The sequence below is a fragment of the Carassius carassius genome, chromosome 38 (genome assembly GCF_963082965.1).
Source record: "Carassius carassius chromosome 38, fCarCar2.1, whole genome shotgun sequence".
Classification (NCBI taxonomy): Eukaryota; Metazoa; Chordata; class Actinopteri; order Cypriniformes; family Cyprinidae; genus Carassius; species Carassius carassius.
The window spans coordinates 27,979,742-27,992,546 of NC_081792.1; the positions used below are offsets into that span (position 1 = coordinate 27,979,742).

The 12,805-nt window shown below is 36.3% G+C and overlaps 1 protein-coding gene across 1 annotated transcript in view; it reads right to left on the reverse strand.

The window, feature by feature from the left end:
- LOC132119214 (sarcolemmal membrane-associated protein-like) overlaps positions 1 to 11,234 on the reverse strand; it is a 56,111-nt gene extending 44,877 nt beyond the window's left edge. The window contains 1 exon segment of the mRNA XM_059529005.1: positions 9,907 to 11,234. Within this exon segment, the coding sequence (XP_059384988.1) occupies positions 9,907 to 10,104 (198 nt within the window). The 5' untranslated portion in view covers positions 10,105 to 11,234.
- Positions 11,235 to 12,805: the final 1,571 nt, after the last annotated feature.

The following is a 12,805-nucleotide window of genomic DNA, read 5'->3' on the forward strand; positions in this document are numbered from 1 at the left end:
GCAAGGGAGCAGATATATAGCCAATATAAACCCGATATAATTTTTTTGTTTTTATTTGTATTAATATTTACGAAATTTGAAATTGTTTGACAATGGATTAAAAAATAAATGTGTAAAATAAACATACTTATACTTTAGATGACAAAGTATTTTTCACAAATAAATAAATATTTAATAAAAATATCATTAAAAAGGAAGTTAACAGTTTAACCAACAAGGCACTCGATATTCTGCGAAATGTGTGTGCATTGGGAATCATATTTTTCAAATAAAGCCAGAGTAACAATCATTTGACATACCACACACTGAGAAAATTACATTAATATTATTAATGTCGTATTTTCTTAATGCTGACAGCAAACGAGAAAGTATTATAATGTTAGCCTTTCTATTACTAATAATATATAAGCAATCATTATAATACTTTCTGTATACATTAATTCATTGGTTTAACCGTTCTGATTATTAGACAGACTTTTATCCGTATTAGACCGAACTGTTAACGAAGACAGTAAATCAAAAGGAGAATGTGAGCTGTTCAGGTGCTGCGTTCTAGCGCCATCAAAATAAAAGTCCCCCTTGAACACATCGGCCAAGCAGAAAAACTTATCGGCCGATGCCGATATTTGAAAAATGCCAAACATAGATCAATATATCGGTCGACCACTACAATAAAGTACCTTTCGGTAAGAACCTGGAAAAAAAGCTTAAATATTCTCCTTCGGTCACTAAATGAAAATATTCAATGTATTTATTCTTTTTTTTCCATCTTCATTTTGTTAAAAAAAAAACCCAAATAACTTTAACTTAAACTACAAGTAATACGTAACAGGCATAATACTTGTCATGAGGTCAAGTTCATCATAACATGCAATGAGAAGGGTTTGATCCTCACGGAAGATATATGTCCGTTAAATAGCATAAGTTTTAACAGGGATTGATATAAAAGCTACAAATAAGGAGATCACAGAGTGTGTTTAGTTACTTAGAAACCAAATAAAGTATGTAGGTATTTTAGTGATCACCAGCAAAGGGCTTGGAAGAAAACACGAGGATTTGTAAAAAAAAAAAATTCAGTGTAGTTTCTTAAAATAGGGCTTTATATGTGTTTGAAATACAAAATTTAGTATGAGCGTCTGCATTCCAATGAATTAACAGGGTGGATAAAGTGGACTCGGTTTTAAGTTTACAGCACTGAAGAAGTATGTCAGAGCTTTCTGTGGTATTGAAAACTTCACATTTAAGAGATTATGACAGCATGGATTTACATAGATAACATATGATCCAATTAAGATGTCTCACATTTAATATTATTAGTTCTGTTGACAACATCTCATTAGATAACAGCGCTCGCACAAGAGATTTTTCCAAATAGAGCCCAATGATTTGTTACCGGTTGTCTGTGGCATTGAATGTGTGTGCAGATATTAAACAATTGCAGCTGAGATTTGATATTTCTACGAGAGCGGTCTGAAATATTAGAAACCTTGCTGAAACAGACACTACATCATGTATGCCTGTCAATGAAACAAATTAATATCTGCGACTAATACGGTGAATGAGCTAGTTCATTATAAAGAACATGCTGAGAGTGTACTTTCAACTCTAAGACATACATATCAATAACATCATGTAGCAGGAGGATAAGAAAGGGAGATGATCAGCAAACACTTGAAGAGAAAACTAAATGTAATGAAAGCTGTAAGACAACAGAACAGTAAATATCTCATGCACATCCAGAAACAGCAGCAAAAAGTAGAATGTATTTATTCTGAGACATATTACATATGTAGGACCAATACAATATTTTTTTCTAGTTAACAGCTTAAATGAAAATAAAATTTTTCCAAGCAATGTATAAATGACCCACATCGCATTACATGTGTGAACTCTTCTCTGCTGTTTCCATGGCATCAGATAAAGACAAGTTTGAAACAGATCACAAGGAGGGCCAATCCTACAGATGTAAACAACCTTATCATGATACATGAATAGCGGATATTTATAGAGTTGCCAGGTAGAACACAGAGGTCACTAAGAGCTCTTTTTAATTTAGACTTTGAGCAGATGATATTTACATTTTAATATTAGTATTTTCATACCGATATACTAAGCATCACCTTAAACTAATAAACCTAGTGATATACAAATACCAAGATAACAGACTGTCCAGTACTCATGTGACTGTCCATACTGATCTACACCTATCTCTTGCATCATCATGATGCCGATGTATAGTGGTATCATTGTACATCGCAATACTTAAGGCGGGCGTACACGGTGCGATTTTTGCTGTCGTAAGAGTTCGCATGCGATTTTTTTCAATCGTGTGGGAATCGCGTATGCTCGTATGGTCGCGGCTCGTATCATTTGCGATGAATTACGAGCCGAGCAGAGTGGCTTACAAGCACTTCCCGACCTCCCGATCATTTTTAAACATGTCTAAAAAGTTCGTGAGCTATCGGTTTGAATTCGTGACATGTGTGCGGTTGAACGAGCCGATTTGTTGATTTATTTGAAGTTGACCAATCACAAACTAGGAAAACCACAGAAGAAGAAAGGCGAAGACGGCAGCGCCACGGCGAATGTGGACTATTGACCAGGAGGATAAACTCGCTGAAGTCTGACAGGAACAGCGAGCTCTGTACGATGCTTCTAGCAACGTGTTCCAGTGCCTTTTTAGTAGGGGTGCACCGAAATTTCGGCCGCCGAAAATTTTCGGCCGAAATGGCATTATCGGTTTCGGGCCGAAATAAAAAAAACAGCCGAAAACGTAAACCGAAAATGAATGTCACCCGCCCCTCCCATCCGTGAGCAAGCGCTTAGGTTTCACTCACGGTCGAGCTGTTATCACGCGTCTGCCTATCAAAGATTAAGCATGTCAAAGGGCTGTCACAATCAAAAAAAGCTTGTCACAAAAGCTGCACAATCGATCGGACCAACCAACACAAGTTTCGAAAACGAAAATAGGGAATCGATTTTAACGGCCTTCTCTCGGAGCGCGTCCAGCTCATCACTATACGCTCGCAGCGAACACGCGTCACACAGCAACGGCAGGTTCTGACACACACACACACACACACACACACACCTATAGGATTTGCCTATATTTGGCGTTGAAAAATGGATCAACGCCAAATATAGGCAATTTACTAACGATTCAATGAACACTTTGCCTATGTCTCAAAAATCGAACAGGATTTTTTTTTTTCACAAAAGTGACAGCCCTATACGAGAGGACACCAAAGTTGCAATATGTAACATTTGTTCTGCAAAAATCTCCAAAATTGTGGATTTTTTTGCACAATTTTTAAAAAACTATTTTATTTGATGGAACATAAAACTTGAAGAATAATTATTATCTATATTTATTGTAAAAAATATTTTATGTTTTGTTATGTAACTGTTAATAAAAGTTTAATTATTATATTGTGATTTTTCATATCAGATCCATTAAATCCAAGCAATATATATATACGTTTTTAAAAGAAGCCATTTTCGGCTTCAGTTTCGGTTTTCGGCCAAGTGCATCCTAAATTTTCGGTTTCGGTTTCGGCGCAGAATTTTCTTTTCGGTGCATCACTACTTTTTAGTTCTCTCTCTCTCTCTCTCGCTCTCTCTCTCACACACGCATATGTAGTTTACAGGGACTCTCCATAGATGTAACGGTATTCTATACTGTATATCCCCACTACCTCTATCCATCACGGAAAATGCATGTTTAAAATTTCTATTAAACACCGTATGGCATTTTTTAAAGCCATTTGGTTTACGAGGGCACAGGAATTGTCCTCACAAACCATGTTTACATTGTAATTTCAGATATTTATAAACCATATACAAGAACACACACCAAACGTCCCGGTTTCCTATCGCTGAAAAATAACCTGTAAGTTACGTGTAAGAAACAGTCACGGCTCGTATCAATATTTTATATGCAGTTATGAGAGAGGGAGAGCAGTTATATTAGGCGTGTTCGACTTGAAGCAGCGCTGCACAGAATGATCACCTGTATGACATCAAAGTACAGCGAGAGCCATTCGAATGCATTGGATATGTGTGCTCTCTTATCGCTCTCGCGTTACTTTAATGTCATACAGTGATTCTTCTGTGCGTGCAGCGGTGCTTCAAGTCGAACGCATCTATCTACTTCGTTGCTTCTGGAATTCGCAGGTTGTAAAATCGTGTCGTATATCATCTCGTCCGTACGATTTTCAGATAAACTCACTTGTGCCGTGTGCGTGGACATACGATCTTCCGACCATCCGAATTCACACCGTGTACGCCCGCCTTTACATGTTCAAAATGATGTTAAATGGATCTCACAAATTCAGAGAGTGAATCTGCGTTTCATTAGGCTCGTCTGCTGTTTCATTCAGATATGTTTTATGTAGTAGTAATTAAAAACTACTCATGCTGCATCTTTGTTTGGATCATGATTAAAATCCAGTGGTTGCCTCTAATTTTAAAGGGAAAGTGCACAGACTAAGCCTTAAGTTTGTTCATATTAAGAAATGTATTTTGTGTAGTTGTTTCATTTGGGGTTTGTTTTAAAATTTCAATTTAGTTTTGTTATATTTCAATTTCACAAAGAAACGTGCAGCAGAAACTTAAAACGACACTTTGCATTTACTGTATAATGTCTTCAATCTCATTTGTAAAAAAAAACGTGAAAAAAATAGAATCGTGAAATCAAAATCTTGAATAGTGAGTTGAATGGATCGTTCCATCCCTAATTGTTATGGGTTATGGACTCATATTTTGGCCAGAAGTGACAATTTAATGTTAAAATGTCTAATTTTTTTTTTTACAAACAAACATCTTTTCACTGCACAAGACACTAACTGATGGACTGGAGTGGTGTGGATTACTTGTTGATTATTGTTATGTTTTAATCAACTGTTTGGACTCTCATTCTGATGGCACCTATTCACTGCAAAGCATCCATTGCTGAGCAAGTGATGGAATACTAGATTTCTCCTACATAAAGAAACAAACTCATCTTCATCTTGGATGCCCTGGGGGTGAGGACATTATCAGCATAGATCTTTGGTAAATGTTCCCTTCAAGTACATGTTTCTGGTTGTTCATGTCAAATATTAAATAATAAAATGATTCCAGTTTGAAGCGAATGTACTGTAGGCTGTGTGTTCCATTCAAAGTGCATTGAAGTGTGCGAGACCGAGTATGCGAGCGGAGCGACGTGATTTTGTCTGGAGCTATGAGAGGATTTTTTGAAAGTCGTTGAGGTTTTCACTTTCTCTGAGAACGCTCCGCTATCGCTCTGTCATGAGCACAAATTATGCCAACTCATGCATTAAACATAATTAGAGATGAGTGTGCGATGTTAAAGCATGTTGTAAGTTGTACAGTTTGTTAATCTCCGCTCAAAAGTAATTTGCTGCTACATTGCTGCACATGGACAGAGCACACAAGCTTGCACATAATGTAGTCTACAGATCGCAATAAGTTCATGCACGGAGCTCACTTCTAACGAGCTGATGATCTGAATCAGGTGTTAATAAAGAGAAGTGTGAAATATGCAGAGCTGGGGGCACGAGGACTGGAAATAAGGACAGCTGACCTAAATGAAGTGTTCTTAACTGCAATGCTTTTTGTGATCAGGTTTATTAAGAAATTAGAATTTCTTTATTTAAAGGCTATTATAATTTATTTTATTCTAACTTTTATATTTCTTTATTTAAAGGCTGAAATGTGAGGTTTAACTTTTTATTAATCTTTTTCAAAGTTTAATTTGAACATTTACATTAGATATCTCAATCTTGAATGCTATTAACCTGTTGTCAGTCAAGTTGTCATCTAAAATCCGGACATCACTGGTAATGTTATTGTTTTAGTGATTATGCAAACAAAAAGTCATTTTATTTGTTGCTTGTTTTGTGTGCATGTACTTTTTTGACACCTCCAGCACATTATAACAATACCGTGATAATACTGGTAACTGTGATAATTTGGTCACTATAATTGTGATAAGAGATTTTCATACCGTTACATCCCTAGTCAGTAAATTGATCTGAATGGGATCAAAAGCTTCTCTGCAGAAGATTTAGCTTGGTTCAGACTGCATGTACAAAATACATTAAACAGGAAAAGACCCAAAATTAAATTCTATCTGATATTGTATGAGTCTGTAACAAAGTATCCATGCACTGCACATTAAGGCTTACAGATATCCAGGTTAAGTCATTTATTGATCAGCCTGAAATGTAATACAACACAATACAAGATCAAAGCAAACCTGGGCATTCACAAATTCTAATCCTGAAGGAAACATAATGAGGGGATGTATATTGGAAACACACTGGCTTCATTCTCTTCTGTGTCATTTTGCCAAGAAATAGCAGTGTCAGAGCTTCGTGCAGTCACCCAGACACTCTATTAGCGGCCGTCCGGCTTTGATTGATGTCTATAAATACAGGCAACATACTCAGGCACAAAGTTGCAATTGCCACCTTTTCAGCAATGCCCACATTTTTAGTGCAGAGCCTCACAAAGCCAGTGGACAGGTGGTGATATTGGCACCGTTTCACATTATGCCAACTATTGGCTGGCCCAGTTTAGGTAGCTTCATCTTGTCACATCTTTCTGACAGAAACTATGCCAACAGAGAAAAGTCTCTTCAGATCATTACTGGACTGTCCTATATGGACAACCAGTTGCAGAGAGGAAATGGACAGTATTAGATTTTCAATCTTTACACTGTCAATAACAAGTAGCAGCTAGCAGCTGATAAAATCTAAGCAATTTAGACTGAGCAGTTAAAGAAACGTTTCAGTCAAAGGTGAAAATTTGCTGTAGGTTAAAATCCAAGATGTAGATGAGTTTGTTTCTTCATCAGGACAGATTTTTGAGAAATGTACACCAATGTTTTAGATCACTTGCTCAGCAATGGATGCCATCAGAATGAGAGTCCAAACAGCTGATAAAAACATCACAATAATCCACAGCTAATCCATACCACTCCAGTCCATCAGTGCATATGACGTCACACACTCTATAGTGTAATAAATGTATAATGTATAATGTATAATATATATATATATATATATATATATATATATATATATATATATATATATATATATATATATATATATATATATACACACACACACACACACACACATATAACAGTGGAACGGTTCAACTCATGGTACGGTTTGTATCACGGTCTCTGAAGGGTTAATCGCCTCACCTGTTTTTTTCTAGCGAGCAGCACTCCCTTAATTCAAACACCACACCCTAATCTACATGACTGGATTTAGCAACCATAGCTGCAATTATTTAACAACTGCAAAGAAATTATTCCCCAGAGTGATGGCTAAACTTCAGTGCATCAGATACTTCCTCTTTAAAGGCAGACCGCCAGTCGCACAGAAAACCTCTTTATGCATGCAAACTGTACTAACAACAAATAAAGAAATACTAATGTTACACACAGCCACCAAAACCTCTAAACAAAAGAAAACTACTAAAAGCAACCCTGAGGGAGAAAACTATTTTGACCTAATACAATGTGCACTTGCACTGTCAAAATGTGTCATCTGAAATTAGAAGTGACTCAGTGAATCACTAGCATTAAATCAAAACTCACAATAGCACGTTCCTGGATTATTTAAATAACAATACGTTCCTGGAAAAGCAGAGCCACACTAATGCATGTACCTGGCAGCTAAAAACCTCGGACATCCAATTTCACAAGCCAGAACAGAATTAAGAGCTGTCGTTTTCAGCATTGACACACGGAGCATAGAGATGCCAAAGCAATATTTTACTCCTGTTTAACAGACACGGCAATGTCATTAGTGAAAGTCTCAAATTGTTCATCTGCTGCTATAAAAATATTCTATCACATTTCATGAGAGATGCAACCCTCTACATTGCATGACGTCTAATATTAGCCAATGTGCTTCAGTTTCACTCACGTCAAGCGATCTGTGCTATTTTTCAGTTCATCTCAAAGGATGTGCAGCGCACCTGTATTTGGCGTATCTTAAACTCTAGTGTGTAGGCAGACGACTCGCCATTAATTTGGCACATACACACACAGAGAGGGAAAGAGAGAACTGATGCGCTCCATGTGAACTATATTCTTTGTTGTATTTTCCTGTCAAATTAACGTCGTTCCTTTGGAATTCTTCAGCATTTAAGAACTTCCAGGCTTTCCTGTAGTAGTCAGAACTAATGTGCAAACGGCAATCTCATTGGCCGGTAGATTATATTATTATCCCTGTATTGATTTCAGCAAATCAGTTCAAGGGAACACACACAACCAGATTAATATTCATCAATTCAGTAGCTTATTAATCCTTAGTGCATTCTAATTTTAGGTCTGTGTCAGCCATCATGCAGCCTTCTTTTCTAATTTTTAGGCAACTTTATTAATTATATATGGTTTATAAACATTATGCACTTATTTCATTACGCTTTGAAGAAACGTCCACAATATTTTGAGCGATGTGCCCTCTTGCAGGCTCAGGAGAGAGGGCAAAAGCATTTTCCCCCTAACTGGAATTATGCCTTTTAAATTTGAATATAATGGAAATTTTGATAATATTTAACTAGAAAATTTTTATTTCGTTTTTCATTCATTTTGACAGCCCTACTACATGTAAAGGCAAACAATCACGTCTTATCCGTCTAATGCCACATGAACATCATAATTTAATATTATTCATATAATTATAATATTAATAAATTAAAATAACTTCTAACTTAATTAAAATACAAAAAAATAACATTTCATAACACTTTCTTGCTGAGATTTCCCATACTGTAAAATATTTTAAATTCATACAAATTTATCTCTGTCATTTCCAAGTACTCAATTACTTAATTTATTATTATTCATACAAATTAATTATAATATTACATAAAAATAATAATTTAAAAAGAAAGATGATTCCGAGCCAATAATCAAAAACGGCTGAAAAAAGTGAAAACAGTTCAGAGAAAAGAAAGCACTTGGGTTCGTCTTACGATATTTTGCCGTTCAATGCAATGGTATTCAGACATAAATTGAAAGGTAACACTTTTTAATAAGGTATAGTAATGAAATATGCCTGTTTTTCACTTAAAAGGGTCGATAACAAAATTGTTAAAATTCCCCTTGCTTGGGGAATGTTAAATGTAAACAAACATTTTATTAGGAAGTGTAAAACACCCAGATACAACTTTCTAAAGAAATATGTACAAACTTTAGGGGTTTCTGTTTGAGTACACAATAAAAAAACACCCATTTGTTGCTTGATTTTACTTAATTCTGTAATTTCATTCATTCTTAGAGAAAACAAAAGGAAAATTGGGACTTTAAATTAGTTAAACTTAGACATTCGGTTCTCCTGTTCATAATGATATATGGCACTTGAAGCTGACTGCTAGAATAGGTCTGAAAAACAAAGAAAAGGTGTAGGTGCAGGTGTGTCAGGCACCTACTTTTATTACTACTATTATTAAGTCTTTAAGGGTTAACATTAGTTAACCTGAAACTAACAATGCAAAACAGATGTATTACATTTAGACTACTTTCATTTAATTTCAACATTACATTATTATTAAAATCAAGTTTTATCTGTAAACATCTAATGGATCCGAACTAACATTAAACAGTTGCATTTTTATTAAAGTTTACAAAGATTAATGCATACTGTAACAAATGCATTCCTCATTGATAGTCAAAACTAATGGGGATTTACTGTATAGTAAAGTGTTACCAAATGGAGCTTAAGCGTCTAAATACTGACTTTTGGGTGGGGACCACTGAATGTTTATAAGCTTACTGTAGACAGAAAATCCTAATTAATCAAGACAGCTCGAGGTGCATTTTTCATCTGCATGTCATCTGACCTGTTTCACCTGCTGAGAAAGCTAAAACACCCGATTTACCTTTCCAGTCTTGTGGTCGAACCACACCAGAGCGTGATTCCTGGACAACACTTTGCAGTCGAAGGTAGCGTTGTTCTGGGCAGGGCGACACCGGGCCACGGATCGCCCGATTCTGACCGGCTCATCCAGATAGACATGACGTTCCTGAAACGGGTGTGAATTTGGGCGACAGGTGAACACGGCCAGTGCTGAAGGCATTGAGGATGGCTTGGGTGTGCAACTCCAACCAGAGACGAAAGACAGGATTTCTTGATCCAGACTGCCCTGTTGCTCTAATCTTTCTAATGACTTATCAGGAGAACAACACACAAAAATACTAGGCTGTCCAGTTGACCGACTACATAACTTAAAAAGTACTTAGACACTATGTAGATGACTTCTTCATGCCCCCTTGCGATACCCCCATGATGCCAACCCAGCTGCCCAATTCCATACAACTCAGTTTTTTAAGATGACAGTCCACAACTTGAGCTCTTACACCTCTTTCCCAACACAATTCATTCTCATCCCCCTTCACAACCATAGGCCTGGCCACAACAAAAACGCTGATATAACTAATAACCTGTTGGACCAGCTAATCTATCCTACCCCAAAAAAAATTAACATGCGTTTCTAGATTAAATGCCAATGACTTCTATATCAACGAATACAAAACGTAATGTAACTATCGTAAATGCTAAACCCGACGATTATTAAGGTGAGTGGTTTTGGCTTAAGTTTACAGGACAGATCATCAGCCCAACCCTTCAATAAGACAGCTCAGTCATTCAATATCAAGCTCAAAGACCTGATCAACCCGACATCACCAAGCTTTTAACTATCTGAAATTCATATAACAAGCTCTCGCTCGGAAGGTGTTTTCTTCCACACGAAAGCGTTAACGTTAGCTGGCTAACTTCATGTTAGCTCGTTAGCTCCGCTGAGGTAACGATAGCCTTTTATCTTCTTCGTATCAAGCCGTCGGGACAGGAAGAGAGTTTATGAATGATTCCAAATGTATTTATCCGGTGGAGAGCAGTTATTTTTTTCGTCTGTGCAACTTCCGAGTGCGGAGAATTTGCGCAAATCCAGTAACGTTATTAGCTCGCGAGCTCGATACCTAGCTTAGCTTGCTGAGGAACGTGGTAAATTCCTCTGAAAACAAACGAATAAAGTCCATGACACGGTCCCGCGATGAGCCGTGGAGGTCTCCGCTCTCGAGGACACTGAAAACGGGAGGAAAAATCGCTGTGTGCAAGAGGATAATTGGAAGTAAGTCGTCCTCCTGAAGAGAGACACACACACATACACACACACACAAACCGGCCACAAATCGCCGCGGGGCCGCGCACAGGCGAGAAAGGGGCGGAGACTTAAATGTGACTTGTAAACGGGATCGGGGCTGCTGTGAAGACGAATGGCGTTTCCAGAGAAAGAGATTAAGTTTTTCATTTGGAATGAAAATTGATGGTATGGAGGACAAAACATGCAGATTATTTTTAAATAATTAATAAATAAATCAAACTTTATTAAAGGCTCAAGGTTCCGAGTTTGAAAGACATCAGGAAATACATGAGCAAGTCAGTGAATACATATACAAATAAGTACATATAATAATAAATACGTGAATAAATTACTTAATTTTAATTTTAGTTCAGTCCTGCATTAATTTTTGTTAACTTATAAAAATAATAACAGCCTTTATGAATATAAGGCAAATTATAAAGTGTTCCTGTGGCTCGGTGGTAAAGCATTGTGTTAGCAGTGCAAAAGATTGTGGGTTTGATTCCCAGGGAACACATGTTAGTTAAAAAAATATAAGCCTGAAAGCACTGTAAGTTGCTATGGATAGAAGTGTCTGCTAAATTCATAAATTAAATTAGACCATATTCATGAGGTGCTTTCTAGAATGCCTTTTTAAAACAGCATTGAAGGAGTTCTCATGAATGATGTACACTTTTCCTTCACTATCTGGTCCAATTTATTCATTTTAAATAATCCAAGTAAGTAAAATGCTGAACTGGAAGGGTTTTACTTAATGTTCATTGACAAACAGCTTACTTAGCAAACACAGACAGCACAAAACACATGCATACTGGCAAAATCAAAGCATTTGAAAGGGGCTTTAGACTCCCAGTAAAAGTACAAGTTATTTATGGAGTTCACAGTCATCCCTAGAAGGAGGGATTTCAAAGCTAACTCCGCCCCCAGTCCCTGCTTTTGGACTTGAAATCCGTGGACTAAATTACACTGAACATCTGTCACACCAAATGGAGCATGCTGATTTGACTCTAATGTCTTGCTCAGACTAATCCAATTGCTTTGTTTTGGTTCTTAATGTGACCCATAAGGAGTAATTAAGTGATCACTGTTGAAACAACTATATGCAAATAATGATGCGGTTCAGTGATGCCTGAGACTTTATATGATGTTAAAGTGACAGGCCACCATATGAACTCATATGAAAATAGACAACAGAGCTTAACATGTTATTACTTTCAACAAGAGTGCCACAGAAACCACATATTTCAGAAAGCCATCCAATAATCTTAAAATGAAACCAAACCATATTTGACCTACTGTATCGGATAGGATTAAAAATAAATAATATTAAACTTAATTATGCAAAGATGGAATTCAGAAAGGATTATGTTTTTCTCAGTTGCACTAGTTATAACTATACATTCTATACTATAATTGGAATCATAATTTAAGAATGTATGTTTAATGGCCAAAATTACACTAAAAGCCTTGGGGGTTGCACAAAATTAAAAATAAATAAATAAATAAATAAAAAAAATAAACATGACATGTCAATTTTAAATAATGACAATGTCAAACGTTAGAGATTTTCAAGGTTTTTTTCCCCTTAAGGTTTATGGACAAATAAAAATCATTTATAAAAAGTAAGAAATTTAGT